Here is a 17,698-nt window from a genome sequence, read left to right as displayed (position 1 = left end):
AATAACTTGGGAACATTATGACAAAGCTTTGAGGTCTTGAGTAAAGGGTCAAAATATCTATTGTTTCTTTGTGCTGCTACACAGTGATGAAACAAAGGGGAACTGAAGGTTGATACATTATTTATAAAGTTAAAAATCACATATACTGTGATAATGTCTGGCAGCATTAAGCTGTGGGACTTATCTTCCAAGGAGCATAATAAATGCATAGGAAGATAAAGTTACCATTTTAAAGTGTGTAAACAGTGATAAAAAGGGTGAACTGTGGGATATACAGATAGGACAGTTTATTAAATGACCATATTGATAAGTAGCATGTATGTGAATATGGGCTTTCGCTGATGTCTTAGTGAGTCCAGAGGAGTAACGCTGTGTGAATAAAGTAAATGAATAAATACATAGTTAGCCAGTCAGAAGATTAAAAAAAAAGAGTGACTAGACTAAAATGTTGAATTACAGTCACACATTTGTCAAGGACATATTCAGTTATCAAAACCATCCTAACTTAGTTTATGGAATTGTATTTGTTGCCATCTTTACTTGTTCTTACTGCTCTATTAATTTAGAGAGAGGTCATCACTCTCAGCAAGTGTGCCCAAGCTTTACATTTTAAATTTTCATAAGCAGCTAAGCCTCCATCATTGCTTCATTTTCTGTTTTCATGTGGTCTTTGATAGATAAATCTTCACAGGCAGATTTCATTGTAGAAGAATGTATTAGTACAATTGGTAAAATAATTTTTGGAATATAAAGATTCAGTTTTAAATAGGTTTTAGAATTATGTGACTCAGATGGAAATTACTTTTTTTCACCACAGGATTGCCCTTTTCTATGCTAGTATTATAATAGGTTTATATATTTAATGTAGATTTGGGGTTTGATGAGACCTCTGTTATAAAAAATGTATGTAAACTTTACCCTCAATGGAATAGTTGTTCTGGATGTGACTGAGAAAATAAGGGTTCAGAAATTATCTCTGCTTATTTCTTCTCTACTACAGTAAATATAACCTTTATAACAGTATTTTTTCTGGGGTTTTTTTTGTCCCCTCCAGTTCTTACAGTAGCACTATTTGAACAAAAATTCTTCCTGCTTATTCTCAGAATGATGATACTGTGACAAAAATGTTCTCTAAAGATCTTTAGAGTGTACTTGTCAAGTTGTAGGTATTTGGGACTTCAGTAAAATGTTATGCTACTACTAGGCTTTCATGGAAACATACAATAGTTCCAACATTTTTCCTTTCTTCTATGATAATTATTTAAAATGAGAGCAAACAACAGTTTTTGCTTACTTAATAAAGTACATGAATACTTTATTACGTACATGAAAACTTGCTGCAGTTAATTCAAAACAAATCTGTACTCAGTTCTCCCAAAGCTGTTATTTCTCACTAAGGTGAAAAACTTTTACAAAAGTTTAAAGAATCCCAAATTGGGCATGTGTACTTACAGATAAATGAGACAAAGTTTTCTCAAAACTGGTGTGATAGTATGAAAGAGAAGCTTATAATAGGAATTTAAGTTTTATCCTTCATTTTGAGAGGTTAAGCATACACACAGGTCACTTACACATGTAATTCAGTGTAATATAATCGCAATTTATAAAAATGATTACAGTGAGCAGAGTGGCTATGAATTTTCGTAAGGAAGCTCTTGTATATACAAAGTTTAGTTGAAGCTAATGCTAAAGCAAAATAAATCTCATGGATGACTAAACTGTAGTCCCTGGGTCTGTAACAATCCCCAGAGAATAAGGAAAGTTAATTTAAAATATTTTTGTTCTTCTGGTCTTAAGCCAGATGCCTTAAATTCTGAAAATGAAACCTCCAGTGACATTCCATTCCAGTGGGAAAAGAAAGGAGAGCATATACTCTGATCCTGCAGAAACTTACTTCATCAACAATTAAAAAGTGTAATTCTGTATTTAAATACGGAACGAATGCGCTCTCATTCCTACTCCCTTGTTCCGTCACTCGCTCTTTCTCACTCATACTCGTTCTCTTCTCTTAGAACAAGCATATTTACTTTAAAAAGCATGTTTACATGTGATGAAGGAATTAGAACTTTTGAAAATTGCAGAACATTAGATTATTTATTTTGTGATTTTCAGGCAAGTAGAACTGAACTGGAAATACAATTAATGAATCAATGTCCTGTGTTTAGATCTTGGAATTGGCTTCCAAAACTCTATTTGGAGACACCATCAATTTTAACTTAGTCATAGTGTTACCATCCTTTCATCTTTTTAGCAGATTCAGATGATACTCAGAAACATTTACTTTGGTAGATACAGTTTTATTCTAGTATACAGTTGTCTTAAAGTAAGTATGGCTATTGGTGTATATTAGGTATCTATTATCAAAATTGTATCATAAAATAAAAATATGATATGAAAATTGCATGTACTGCGTTCTGCAGAACAGTTACTAAATTTAAGGCCGTGGTTGAACACACCATCTGGAAACAAGGAAAACAGGAAGTTATTTCTTTAGCTTACTGCACTGTGTATTAGTTGTTCACACTGTCTTAATATTTTCAGCTTTCTTAAACTTTAGAAACTTTCTATAGATACAGCACAGTCTTCCTTAGCAGCTAATGACTAAGCAAGATGAGTAGTATTGAAGGTACTATGCTCCTGATTCAAGGTACCAGTGTGCTTCATTGTACTGTGATGTATTATTGTGATTGCTTAGTTTTAGCCAAAAATTTTATTCAAAACATTTACAAGGTAGCCCTTTTTTATTTTTTGGGGGGTTGTCATTAGGTGTTTATTGTGAACAGTGATGAATGAAGACTCACTTTATATCAGTAAAGTAAAATTAGACACGTTATTTAAAAATTAAGTTCAAAGTATCAATATTATGTTGTTACTTTAGGCAAGCAATGGTGCCTTTTCTATTTCTGGGTAATTAAAAAAAAACCTTAAAGTGGAAAATGCCTCTTTATAGAACAAAGTTATTTTGTTTCATGAAATCATGTTCTGTAGCCTGACCTAAAAGTCTATTAAACAATTTAGTCATGAAAACTCTGAGAATTTCCTGGCCCCTAACTACTATCCAAAATAATCTTATAATTATTCATGTGACCCTATGAACCCAGCAGCTGAAGTACAAGCAAACAAATAGGCATGGATTCAGTGTCTACAAAATTAGAAAATGAGAACTAAGTTTCCTGTGCTAAGGAAAAGTTGCTCTTTTATTAGCTATGTGCCATGGATAGGATGCATAAATTTTACAACTGCAGTAATCTGCCTACCAGTCTTTTACAACAATATCATTTACAATTGGTTATAAATGAAAATATTTAGAGATACAGTAAGGTTCTGTTGCACTTCACATTTATGGAATACTTAGGTTTCTGACTGTGGAACTGTGGACTGTTTCTGATAGATTTGAAAACATCCACCTTTCAATGTAAATCCAAAATGTATAGTACAATAAAATCCCAATATGAGCCTTTTTTGGTACAAATAATAATAGTCATTGTATAACTACAAAGATGGTTTTATTACATATACTTTATGTTGGAGCTTTGACACGTTTACGCTGAGCTGGAGACCTTCATAAGCAATTCTAAGCAGTTCCTTTAGTCACAGGGGTGCAACATTGCACTGTGTAAAAACTGAATTAGCCAGTGCTGTGAACTTTACCCCTTACCATTGATTATCTTATGAATTTTAATATGAGAGATACAGGAATGAAACAGACTATATGTGTTCTGAATCAGTTATTTAGGTATACATAATAAAGTATTATTTTTAAAAAACAGGTAAAGGCAGAGTTTTGCAGAAGTAGCTATAGTGAACTTTGACAAATAGATGAGATTCTAGAAAGAGGATGAGAAACCAAACATATAAGGGATGGTGAGATATGGTCTTCAACAGCTAGAATTTTTAGGTTGTCTTTTTGGTTCTTTGTTTTTAAGATGGTCACATTGACAGGAGATCTCTTAGGTGGCTTTTTTTTTTTTCTGTCCTGTGTGTTACCCCTCATGCTTATTGTCAGTTTGTGATTCAGGAAGCTCATCTTTCAAAGTTGTTTAAATAATCACTTCACATGAATGGGAATGCAGCTATTTTTAAATGTGTGAGTTCTGTGGAAGCCTTTCCTCCAATGGGAAGTTGTTACTAAGGTACAAAACCATACAGATTTCTGCCTGTACCTGATGTGCGTGGGGCTTTTTTGTCCATTTCTTAGAGAAAATCTAGACTTGTTATCACTCCACATATAGAATAATAGTTAAAAAAAAAATAAGGTGGCTGTTGGGTTCCTCTACTTTGATTGCTCAGTGTTCACCTCTCTTGAATGCACCTATCACACTGTCAGTATTTCAGAAATGAAAAATATGAACATGGTGCCTGTTCGAAATGTTTAATGACCTAATTGAAATAATTTTTTTCTACCTTTGAAGAAGTAAGCCTTCAGGGGTGTATTAAATAGAGTTTTTCGTGGCTTCTGTTAGAATTTCATACTATTTTTTGCTTGCATTTGGAAAGCTCAGTGACCCACTGTAATAGTAGCATCCCATTACAGTTTGAGGTACCAAAGATGTATGGAATTTACAATGGAAATTTGCATCTCTCTTAAGTTGTAATTATTGAATCATGACACATTTAATATTCCAATGTCTGTGTGGTTGGACTATGAATTATTTCAGTCTGCTTTCTGACAAGGAATTTTTATCCTAATTAGTCTATTTTATATATGTACTTAGCTGCAGTAAAACTTCTGTGCTGAATTGAAAAGTCAACCTACTAGTCTTTTTCTTGTTCTAAATACTTTTTATGACACACCTATGAAGTTTTATATTAATGATTTTTTTTATCAGTAAGACATCTTAAAAGTTATTACTAAAATATATTTTTAAAAAGTAGTAGCGTGTTGGGCATATACTTTTATGGTAAACACACAATAGGCAATTTTGAAAGCTGATAACTCAAGAAATTCCAATCCACGTGATCAGATGTTCAAAGATGTGTGACCCACATCAGACTGGTAAAACTATCAGCTTTTCATTAAAAATCCCAATGTGTGCATTAGTTATGTGGAAATAACATAGATTGAAACATAGGTTTGAATAGATTAACTTCATTTATTTAGTTACTGAGACAGCGTATTGTTTGTAAGTGAATTTGTTGATAGAAGTTTGGAGGAAGTAAATAAGCACTCAGGAAATAAAAGAGAATACTGGCTGTATGAAGAATTGATAAGGATAGAACAGTAAACAGAAATTTAACTCAATAAGTTGAGAAGTGCTACAAAATTATAAATATTATGATTTAAAATTAAAAAGTTAGCAAGTGAACTTAGTAATAAAATAATAACTATTAAAAGATATATTTTTTCACATACACTTTTGTACCAATGGAAGTATAAATAGCTGACCTGTCTGACCAGAAAGTGATATTTTTGTCCTTTTCTGGGTAAGATTACAGAGATCTCTCTCACTGTTTCACATTGCTGGAAAGTGATGTGAAGAACTCTTATGTTATGTTTGGTGTCATCCTTTCATTTTCTTCTTAATCAAATTGAAATTTCAAGTATTGACGGAAAATCTTTCAACTGACAGTTAATGGCTGTCTCAGCCTCTGTTTTATATCTTAAGTTGATTCTTCTTAGTAGTTATTTGGATCCAAAGTATATTATCTGCCATGATTCTTTAAAAGCAGGACTCTCTGGGCTTGGTGATGCTGTGTTAAATATGTGTTCCAATTAGACCAAACTGCTTTTTCTCTCTTTCAAATTTGTGAAGTCCATCTTTCCTTTGGTAAGGGCTATTAAAATTAGTAACATTACCTTACAGAAATAGAAAATTAATAAGTAATAGCAACCAAGTTTTATCAAAAGTGAAGATGATGATTTGCTGAAAGTTTGGACCTGCTGTTTTAGTTTCTGGTCATAAATAAATTCAGCTCTCAAATGCATTTTTAAAAACTGCATCATCATTTTCATATGATAACAAATGAAAAAAATTCCCTACTGAAGACAGTGGTCGTGTACCAGAGCCGAATAGGGGTGGCTATTCTGAAGAATGATGAACTGTGCTTAAGGATTGCCTGTGCAAGATGGTTTCATCCAAATTAAATTCACTTTCTGCTCCTTGAAATTATCTCATCCTTAACAGGATGCAATTCATACAAAATATTGGCTGGTGATGTAATGCATGTTCTGGAATTGCAGTTGAAGCTGTACAAAGTTCAAATAACATCAGTAAATTAATATTAGTATTTGGGCTCTTTTGGCAGCCTTCCAACTGCCATCGACACGACTCTCCATGCTACCAGGGTCAACTCATCTGTTTTCCTGTGTGTCCTCTGCTGCTCTGGGCCATTTTGCCCAGTTACAACTTACTGTCTAGAATTTAATACACAGCAAAAATTGCTGATGAGTAAGTGAGCATTATTGCTCTGTAGCACAGTACTGTTGTCTTGCACTTGGTCCTGACGTTGTAAAGATCTTCATCTCCCTCACCCTTGAAGAGAGCACAAAAGTTTGAAAAGTCTTTGAGAACACACAGTGTGACAAGGATATTGACAAGACAGCTGCTGGAAGGGTATCCAGGGAGGACAGAAAAGCAAAGGAAAAGATCTGGGTCTCATGCAGTGACAGTCCTTCTGTAACACTGGACATTATTGGAAAAGCCATGAGTGAATTAGAGTTTGTTATGAGTATGCTGGGACAAGCATCGACCCCTATGATGAAGAGGTGCCTGAAGACCATTATTCCTTTTCTGTGATGTGTTCTTTCCTTCAGATGTGTAAGGGGACTGGACAGACTCTAATACATGCACCTCCTCTGCCAGTTGTACAGACCTTGCCCCAAAGAGAGCAACTTCTTTGGACTTGGTAGGTTTATTCCTATTGTAAGCAGAAAGTGATAGTATATGCTAGACTGTGTCTTGGCATCATGTCCACTCCTATTCCCCTCACCAGTTTCTGAGAAGTGAGGGCATAAAATACAGAGTTTACTTTTATTCAGTGCCCACAACTGTAAATTATGCAAAGACAGATCTTTTTGTAAAATCACAATCTTGAAAAAAAAGAACATAATGCAAAAAAAGAAAAAAAAAGTCCCCAAACCCAACAAGAAACTAAAGGAAAACCCCACTGTAGTTAATTTAATTGTATTTCCTTCCTTTCCTCTTTTACTGACTCCTGTTCACTGCATTCAAAGCATCGAATTGTAGAATATCCTGAATTGGAAGGGACCCACAAGGATCATCAAAGTCCAACTCCTTGCCCTGCACAGGACCATCCCCAAGAATCACACCAAGTGACTTAGAGTGTTGTCTAAACACTTCTCGAACTCTGTCAGGCTTGGTGCTGTGACCACTTCCCCTGGGAGCCTGTTCCAGTTCCCAACCACACCTCTGGGTGAAGAACCTTTTCCTAATATCAAACCTAAACTTCCCCTGGCAGCTTCCTGCCATTCCCTCAGGTCCTGTCACTGGTCACCAGAGAGAAGAGATAGTGTTTACCCCTTCTCTTCCCCTCACAAGGAAGTTGTAGACTGTGATGAGATCTCCCCTCAGTCTCCTCTTCTCCAGGCTGAGCGAGCAAAGTGACCTCAGCTGCTCCTCGTATGGCTTTTTCTCTAGGCCCTTCACTATCTTCAGCATCCTTAATGCAGCAATGCTTAAGTTACAGCTGTCTACTCAGAAATCTCTTTCTTTGTCTTTCCTGATGCTTCCATGCTAGTGTGCTGCTGCAGTGAACAAATCTTTCCATTTCTTGCAGTCTCAAAACAGTTCCTGTTTTTCTTCCTTATAGTGTCCCAGGCAAAAGATGAACAACACTTGTGAACCAGACCACCCTGAACATGCCTGAACCACCTTATAGTAAATACTGCATTTGTCAAGTACTGGGCAAAATTGTAGTGGTATTGATTACTGTGTGTATGTATTTTGAGGAAGGCTTTCTCCCTGCCTCTGCCCCCGTCCCCCAAGACAACACAGTATTTCTAGTATCTGAAGTACACTTCAGATTGTACCATGGATTGTATTCTCTTATTTTCTAGGCAGTTTTTTCAAATACAGAACAACATGTCAGCAGACTGGGGATATTTTAAGGAATTTTTCCATTACAAAAAGTAGCATATCAGCAGTCGAGAAATTCTGTTTAAGCACCATGTGAAAATACATAGAGAGAGCAAGAAATGAGCAAGTTAAGATGAAGAGAACACTGTTAACCCCTGATATTCTGAACAGTGTTTACTGAATTGCATGTATTTCGCTGTAAATGTGTTTATAGCTCCACCTTTCTTGATGATCAATTGTCAAAACAGCCCTTTACTTCTATTTCTCGAACACAAATGCAAACCTGCACCAAATGGCTGTGTTTTGGCAAGAGTTCCTTCAGGTGATGACAGTTCTTTTTCTCCTGTTGGTAAAGCTGCAGGCAGGCTAGATGGCAAGTGCCATTGCTGAAGCTGCTGTCAGTTCTGCTTTGTGGGGCAGTTGTTGGCTTGCAAAGCCACCTGAAGGGTGACATTCAGATACATCTCCAAATACTGTTGAGTATGAAGAACATGTGTATGTACAAGTATATGTAATATTTTATTTTATTTTATGGCTGTTCATACTTTAAGAATGTTGCCCGTTAGCCAAAAAAGTAGGATCATGAGATGCTGGGAGAGAAACCATGGGAATTTTTGAGTTTGACGCCAACTTGCAAAACTGCAGTTGCTTCCAGATAACTGTTTCAGTATTTGCTGCAGTGCACCTAGAGATACACGCTGCAATGGAGTGTCATGACAAACAAGAAATCAGAGAAGCTCGAGATAGCTAGTGAATCTCTTGCAAATTTCAGTGATGGTACAATTTAGTAAAGCTTGTGGATGACTGTTTGTCATCATCTACTTCATCTTGAATAGTAAGTTAGGAATGGAATTTAATTGACCACAGATTTTATCTGTAGCCCTACTTGTTCTTATAAAATACCAGAACTCAGTGAGACACATAGCCAAAAATTTGATCAGATCTCTTGGCTTGTGTTTATTTGGTCACAGGCAGCTAAATACCGTGAAGAAGATAATGTTCTAAGAGTCTAAATGTCTAGCTTTTGTACTCCAAACACTGAAAAATACTTACCAAAATGTTCAATTTCTTGAAAGGACTTCTGAAGGCCTCACCTATTGGATTGCTAAAGTGAACAAGGCTTCTCAGTGAACAGAGCTAAAAAATAGTGCAGACAGAGCAGACCTTTCTGCTGTTCACAGCATCGTCTTTGTCAAATCCCTTTGTAATATCCCTTGGCTTTGAACAACCTGCCCAACCATTTAGATATGGGGCTCTGGCATGTCTTCTTGATAATAGAAACACAATAGAAAGAAAAACAAGTGTATACATTATTCTAGGCATAGCAGAAAATGCATTCAGTGTTTATATTTCAGTTCTTGTAATTGATACGTAATCAGAAATTGTCACAAGAGATTCGTATATTAGAAAGCCCAGGAATTAAAGATTTCTTTCTTCCTGAAAATCAGAGAAGTATACACACTAAAATTGTGGTACCTCTTTCTTTCTCTTCCATGAAAGTCATGTAGGAATTGTCAATCTTTGATCTTTTTGAGTGCAGAACATTTGTAGTGAGACACAATTGAACCCTATACTTGGTCACATCCAGTCTCTCCTGCTGTTACTGTCTTTATTTGTTTTAAATGTAATTTTGTAGCTGGAAGCTTTTGAACCCATGCTTAATGTGTGATAACATTCAGCTTCTGTCCTGGAACAGGTTAACTGTCCTGAAACCAACAAATGTTGTAAAATTGCCAAAAAAAAAAGGACATTTACTAATTTTCTTTTTTTTTTTTCAGAAAAGGTGGTTTTAGATATCTGTAATTTTGCCAAAGGGTTGACTTTTTGCAGGGAAAGTTTGAGTTGGATTGACATTACTTAGAGATGTTTGTTAACTTGCTGTTTAATATAAAATAGTTTTCCTTTTAGGCAGTCTTTCATCTATATTTTGTTGCAATTAAAGTAAAATATTTTTCAAAATTTTAGTTGGTGGCTTTAGCAGTAGCAATAGAAGATAGGATACAGCCATTTTTGCTGTAGATCTTAAAGTATTCTTTTATTAAGAGATCTTTTTTTTCCCTTGGCATTGCAAATACCCATCTGTACCGAATCTGGTCTCTTTCTGTCTTCTGAACTAAATTTTATTGTGAATTTCTCTGCAGAGATCCCTGAGCTTTGTGAGTGCAGAGAGGAAGCTGATGAAGGAAGCACTGTAACTGGCTTCAGTAGTGCTGTAAGCAATAAGTGCGCACAAGCAAGTAAACCTTCTCAGAGATGGAATCTCTGGCTTAGGCAGTGCTGTGAAATGGGAAATCTGTTTGGAGCTAGTTTAAGTTGGAAAGCTGCAATGCTTTTCCAGGATGTCCAAGTGTCTTTGCACCTGGAATGATTACTCGGACTAGAAAACTGTAAATGAAGAGTGGAGTATTGGCTGTACTAAATAGTGTGATTCATTTCTATTTTTGCACAGGAAGACTTATTTTTGAAACTATTGAACTAGATTAAAAACAAGGTCAGTAATTATTCTGTTTTGGCCTAGAAATCTGTGTGGGTTCTCAAGACTTGCCTTTAAATCCCAGATCAGTGGCAGACCTTTTTTCCTAGATTTCATCATTTCTGCAGATCCCAATTGACAGTTGTTTGTTGCAGCATCTTTGAAAATCAAGTGATTAACAACATTATTCGGGGAGTATTTAAATGAGTGGTTCTCTCATGATGAATTAGGTCAAAGATAAATGTTGAAAAATACTCATGTCCAAAGTGGCTTTTGTATTTGTAACTAAAAGAAGTGTTCCTTGGACTACTGGCCTCACTCTTGTTTAAGCAGAATAATGTTGGGTGGTACTTTTAGATTACTTAGACAAACAATTTTTCAGGTAAGAATATTGGGGAAAGTAATTTATTATTAGAAAAGTCATTACAAAATTTGTTTATTTCTACTTCTAATACCATTTTTTCCAAAAGGTGATAATAGTAGTGAATAATAGGGGACTATTCTTTCATTTTTAAAAAAAAAAAAACTCAACCCCACAATATCCCAATATCCTTAGAAGGAACTGGCCACTGACAAGTGCTGGCTCTAGGTAGGCAACATCATTACAAAAAAGCATTTCGTAATCTATGAGTTTGTACTTTAACAGTGATCTTGAAATGTCATGTGCTAATCATTGTGGCTGTTGTCATAACCTGAACGAAATAAAGCTGAGAAAACCCAAAACTTCAGAAATTTGACTGTCACTATCACCTCTTTTTTAAATTTTATGAGTAAATGCTCCGAAGTGTGATGCTGAAGTGCCATTTTTTAAGACATAAAACTGAAGTATTGATCAACTGTGCATTAGTGCCTCATTCTTCTGTTCTGAGCAAATTCTTATTCTGGTATGTGTGTTTCTCCTTTCAGCCCTCTCCCCTCCATGCAAGTTCACCTGACATGTTAGTTTCTTTCTGCCAAAAGTGCTTTTTTCATAACAGACTATGCTGTTATGGACTATTCCATGCTATAGTTGTTGAATTACATAGTAGAATAAATACATGTAAAAGCAATTGGAATGGTCCTTGGTCACGTCTTCCAAGGGATCATTGTTAACTTCATTTGGTTAATATTAGTAAGGGTTTTCTTCTAAAAAAACAGAGCCAAAATGAAAAATCACCATCAGAATTTCCTCATTTTAATGTAATTTTTCGTGGAACAGAACAAATTTGGAAAGAGCAGCATTTCCTGTGATGCTAATTGTGTTTAGACTTGTATGTTCTGTAAAACCTTTGTGTTTTCAAAGGAGATACTTAAGTGATCTTCAAGGCATACCGTCCTGAGAGTTACTACTTGTTAATATACCATTCTGGTTTACAGGCATTTAAAGTTCCTTTAAAAACATGCAACAAAGGAAGGCTTTGTGTCGCAGGAAGGCTGTGCATGGGCTGTCAGCAGTCCTCCATCACAAAAACACTCTGTGGGTGAACAGCCAGGAAATCAGACTGAAATGCATAGTACCACCCGAGCATACACACACACCTCTTGCATTTCAGCATTTCTTTTTGTCGTTCAGGATATATTGATAGATGTTTTTAGAGAGAGTTTGGACAGATGCAGTAAAATGTTAAAGCCTCATTACACCCTGTTTTCTCTTATTTTTATAGTGTACCAATAAGCATCGTTATTCATGACTACTCTTTGTGATGAACTTCTTGGGTACATATATTCTTTGTTATTATAATAAAGTTAGAGAAATTAAGCTTGCCCTCTTATAATGGGAATTTTTGGTGGGAATAATTCCAGTTTCAGGGTTTCATATGCACTAAGCAGCTGCTTGATGTTTGGCAACATGATAACATGCCTCCAAGTTTTAAGCTAAATACCTGTGGGAGAAAAAATATGAAAAGATCACAATAAAAGATGCATGTATGTTTAAGTAAGAAATCAGAACAATTATTTTTTTATGAACTGCCATATCCAATATTTGTAGTACAGCAGCACCCTTGAACTCCAGCTAAATTTTGGGGAAATATCTGTTGTAAACTGTAGGGCAATAAGGAGCTACGGTGTTTAGGTTCCTGCCATTTCTGCGTGGTAAGCTTAATGTGTATGGAGTAAAGGACATATTGCAATTTGCAGTTGCAGTGATGGTTAAACAGGAAAAAAGTAAGAGAAAAGTAAGGAATAGTTTCAAGGCCACCATGAGTTACTTGTTCTTATAGTTATTTTTAAAGATATTTTTAATATCTTGACAAAATATGTCTGTTGTCACTGTAGGAAAGTTTTATTGCCTGAAGGTTATCAATAAGTTAACTTGCAGATACCATTTTAAGTTACTACAAGCAAAACTAAGGTTTTTTTTAAAGTAAAGTTTTGATGATTTGTTGCATACATTATTAAGAGCTGAAAAATCTATTTTTCCATTTATTTTCCAAATATGGACTTGGTTGTAGGATGGAATTCTGCCTGAATTTAATCTTTATTTTAATGCTAATTTTCATTTTTGAATTCGAGGATGGAGATTTTTTTGTAGTAGTCTGAAAAATTTTATGTTGAAAATAATTTTCATTTTCCTTTTACTTACCATTAAAATCTGCCTAAAAAAATAGAAAAAAGTAAAAATCTATTGAAGCCATAGTATACTTTCATTGGAATACTGGTGTATGTGGAGTTTCCTATTTCAGCTTATTTCTTATTTTAAAAGTATTTTGGGAAAAAAAAAGATAAAAGAAAAAGTGTTAGAATGCATGCTTTTATTGTCCAAAGTAAATCTTGAAGTACTATAGTTGCGTATAAACGTTACCATTTACGTGTGCTCACTGCAGGACGTTTAATACCACAACGCTTTTAGACTCAGATACTGTCCCAAGTTTCTTGTGGGTTATTGCTTGATATGTAGTAGGTGAGATATGGCAGCATCAGACTGCAGATGGCCTTGAAATCTTTAATTTGATATGTAAGGCAAAAGTGAATCAAGAGTGATATGCCCTTGTGAATCGTTGCTTTTTGACAGGTAGCTGTCGGTTTAGTGCCGTATTTTACTCTTTTTTGTTTGCATTCGTGTTTAATTATGTTAGTAATTCTTTGGTAGTGATATGGATCAATATAACTCCATCTGCGAGAATGAACTGTAAGCCCTGGCTTGGAATAAACTTCTCTGTCTCCCAGGCAAGATTAAGTTTCCCCAATTGCCTGGTGCAATCTTTCTGAAAGGTGATTTCCCCTATCAGTTACCTGAGGGATATGTTGCTATTCTGATTGTTTCAGTTCTTTTCAGTGGCTGACAAGTATACACATTGTATTTTTTCTGTCTTTTTTTGTAACCTCATCAGTGTGCAGCAGAGGTAACACATGCAGAACTTTAATACATGAAAACAAACAGAATTTGAAAATGTTAGGTGAAGTGCAGAGTCTTTGGAGACAGCTAGTGCCCTGAAGTCTACTTTATACAGAAGAGATTAACACCATTATTCTATGTATAATCTCTCCAGCAAAACACTGTCGCCTACTTCTGTCAACAAATGGTTTCTTTGCTTTGGCAGCTGAAAGAAATTTTAGTTGTGTAGGCAACAGAACGTGCCTTCATAAGTTGCAGAACCCAATTTTAAAAATATTTTGGATGGTAACTGCAGTTTTGAGAAGTTAAATTATATTCATTAACTAAATATTTTTTTAAACAAGCTAAAAAGACTAATTATGTCTGCTGTGTGTGACACACTCATAATCCAGGCATAAGGCAGGTTTACTATTTCACAGTACACCTTTTGAAAAGGTACTGTTCCTTGCAGACACTTACTTGATTAGAAGATCTGCACATATCCCATCCACTTTGAGTGCGCTTTCTTTCTGAATCATGGTAGAGATGTGTTCTTGCTGACGGTCTGAGTCCATAAAATTCATATACCAAAAAAAAGAAGATAAAGATGCTCAAGCAGAGGTGCAATGTTTCTAGAAGCCTCAGACCAAACAAATTCTGGAATATTTGCAGGGAGAGGAGAAAAAAGATATATACCATGGCATTTCACTGTGTAAGGCTACAAAAGCCATATTTTAATGGAATTGAGTTATATAGCCATAGTCAACATGTGAAAGTTTTGATTTTTATTTTATGTTAATAAATATGTCAATGTTCCCTTTCAAATAATTGAATTATATTACTAATGAATAATTATATTTTCAATATAAAATTTTACTGTTTTCCCCAAGAAACGGTTAATACAAAAATTAAAGCTAAGATAACAAATATATGCTTTAATATACTGGATTGTATTTGATTTTCTGCAGTTTATTTACCTGGATGAAAAGTAAACATCATCATTCACGGCTTCTGTTACTGGAGGGTCAGATCCCTTGTGGGAGCAGGGCATTCGAACCCTCATCAGTTACAGGGTAAATCCCAGTCTTAGGGCAGAAGTGGATGGGTGTGCACATCCCTGTACCAGGAGCCACTTCACTCCTTGGATACATGGCTGGGCACGTGTATGTCCTGTGGTGAGGGTGCCAGTGCCTCTGACATGTGGCGTGCACGGACTGTGCAAACAGTTTCTTATCATCTGACTGAGCACATGTGTGCTTGCTTTGTAGGAGTGGATGCTGTTTTGCTGTTTCTGCCATGTTGATGGATAGCTGTAATTTGTTTATGTGTGGGGAAGGATGGCAACGAGAATCAAGGCATTAATTACAAAAAACTGTCATGAAGTCATCAGCTTATTTCTTCTGTACGTGTAAGAACTGATGGGGAACAACCTCATGAAAATTGTCATAGCACCTGTCCTAGTGACAGTTACAATGACCTTTCCCTGTATTAATTTTTAGTTTGGTAGTTTGCACTTTGTAATTACAAAGCACAGATCATTGAAACAAATTCTTAACGTTAATCAGTAAGTCAGCATACAAGAATGAAAAGAATCAAGGCTCTCCTTGTATACTAAATGAAAAGATTTCTTCCAGATTCTTGCTTTGATCATTAGACTCTTTTAAATAAGCAAACATTACTTAGTTGCTAAGCCACAGGCTGAAGTTCATTAGTGTGTTATCACAAATATTGGAAAAAGAGTACTAAACCAATATTAGATGGAGGACCTGTGCGTAGGCTGGAAGTAACGCAATGAACGTGACACCAGAACATTTTGAAAGAGGGCTCAGAGTGCTTAAAACCATTTCTGTTTGCAAAACCCCACCCCACTCAGCAAGAAAAAGTGCCAACCCTGAGTTGATCTGTTTTTTCTGCTACTGATATCTTTAAGAGTTTTCTGGAAGGACAGTAGATTTAATAGTCTTATAAGCAATTTTGTGCATATTCTTTGTTTTAAATGTCAACCAGGTATATTGATGTGGCCTTTTTTTAGTCTAATGGGTATCCTTAAAACTGGTTTTCATTAGAATGCTTGTAACCATAGATTGAAAGCCAGAATGACATCTTATTTAAATACCCTTTTTGGGACCCCAGCTCAGAATCCTAACAAATCAGTTGTGGATACATAGATCTTGCAGGTTGTTCAACTTTACAGAATGTCATGGTCATTTGGAATTTTTTGGCGTTCTTTGTATTATCTTAAGCAAATGAACTAACAGTCCATGCTTTTGCATTCTTCACAGATCTTCAGTACAGTGAGAGAAGAAGAGGAGGGAGCAGAAGATATTTTTGAATATATTCCTCATCTTCGGAGAAAGCTCCCAACCTTTATTACAGTCTGTATTTGCAAAGATGATGGGTTTTGTGTAAAACCATGTGTAGCAGATGCTTACTGTCAATATCGTGCCACTTTACAGAGGACTGCACTCTCTAACTATATAACTGGTGCTTTACTAGAAGCAACTACATCATTAGGAGCAAGAAGTGGTCTTTTAAATATCTTTGGAGGATCAACTGGAAGAACAATGCTTAAAGGTAATGAAGATTTATTTTTTTGACCCCGATCCTCTTTAAATATAGGGTGAATTGCAAAATTATTAATACTATATAATATTCTGTAGTTTATGTACTCATATATGAAGTTCACAGTTAAAAAAGGTTTTCATGTTTTCAGATGTTTTCCTTTGCAATCATTATGTGTCATAATAACTAGATGTGTTAGTTTAATAAACTAAAATGCATGCTAAACTGAATAGATTCTTATTACAAAACAAACACCTTTTCAGGGTTTTTTTCTTGTTGGAATCTGTTCTGCCTGCATCCAAATTTATTGCCTAAGCAATTGTTTTTAGGGTGTTCCTCATTTGCCAAGTGCTCTTGCTCACGGGCTGACTTAGTTCAGGACCTGAGAAAGGAGTATGTACTCTATGTGGTTGTTATTGTCATTATACAGCTAGCTGTCAGCATAGCACTGTGTGGTTAAGTATGTACAGTTCACTACTGATTTATTGTTGGTCTTTTCTTGGATCCATCATCTTTCTAGTATTGGATCATTTCAAATAATGCAGGTATTGTGTATTTGGAAAATGCCAGTTGGAGGATGGATGTTGCATGTTAAATTTCCATGCTGATCATCTTCCTATGTAGTAAGAATACCCATATGTGATTTAGTTTGATCAATTTTGGAAGTTAAACAGACAAAAGAATTCTTGGTACAAATGCATTGCATTAAAAGATGGTTTTGCACAGAATGTACATTATCAATTGATTTTTAATTAATGCCTAGAATATTTCATAAGTTACTCAAGCATTTGGAGATGTATCGTCATCTGATATACCCTAACAAAAGAATGTTGTATGTCAGTCATACAATGGTAGAAGTGATGCTTGTGGATATTATGGTTTGCCCAACTTTAACAGGAATATGACAAAATCAGTGCATAATTTTCACTGTAGTTGCTTAACTAGTGTAGATACTGACCTCATTTTTTCCAATAATGGTATAGTTTATGCTTGGATATGGTTGTCTTATTTTTATCCCCAAGAGTGTCCCTCTCTAGTTTTAATTAGTCTCTCTTTAGATGAATCAAATGGGAGAGAGAGACACTAAAATACTGTAAGAAGGACAGGTACAGATGGCAAACTGTAGCATCTGAGTGAATTTCAGTAGCATGTTGAGCAACGTTACTAAGCTTCACATACACTCATTGTCTGTGGGAGACAGAGATATGTACAGTACAGTGTCCTATTTTGGTAGGGTTTTCCTTTTTATTTTGTTTGGGTTTTATTTGTTCTGGGCAGATGAGTGCTTTAGAAGAATAAGTATATACATTCCTCTGACAGCTTGGAAAGCAA

The 17,698-nt window shown here is 35.4% G+C and overlaps 1 protein-coding gene across 3 annotated transcripts in view; it reads left to right on the top strand.

The window, feature by feature from the left end:
- The window catches only part of PLCE1 (phospholipase C epsilon 1), a 149,727-nt gene that overhangs the window by 48,048 nt on the left and 83,981 nt on the right, over positions 1-17,698 (top strand). For all 3 annotated transcript variants that reach the window (XM_039380246.1, XM_027743126.2, XM_039380245.1), the window contains exon 3: positions 16,087-16,378. In XM_039380246.1, coding sequence (XP_039236180.1) covers positions 16,087-16,378 — 292 coding nt within the window. The remainder of the gene's footprint in view (positions 1-16,086; positions 16,379-17,698) is intronic.

Source organism: Pipra filicauda, unplaced genomic scaffold (genome assembly GCF_003945595.2).
Source record: "Pipra filicauda isolate LSUMZ 115617 unplaced genomic scaffold, ASM394559v2 scaffold190_size1978887_pilon, whole genome shotgun sequence".
Lineage (NCBI taxonomy): Eukaryota > Metazoa > Chordata > Aves > Passeriformes > Pipridae > Pipra > Pipra filicauda.
This window is presented reverse-complemented; position numbering and strand designations above follow the sequence as displayed.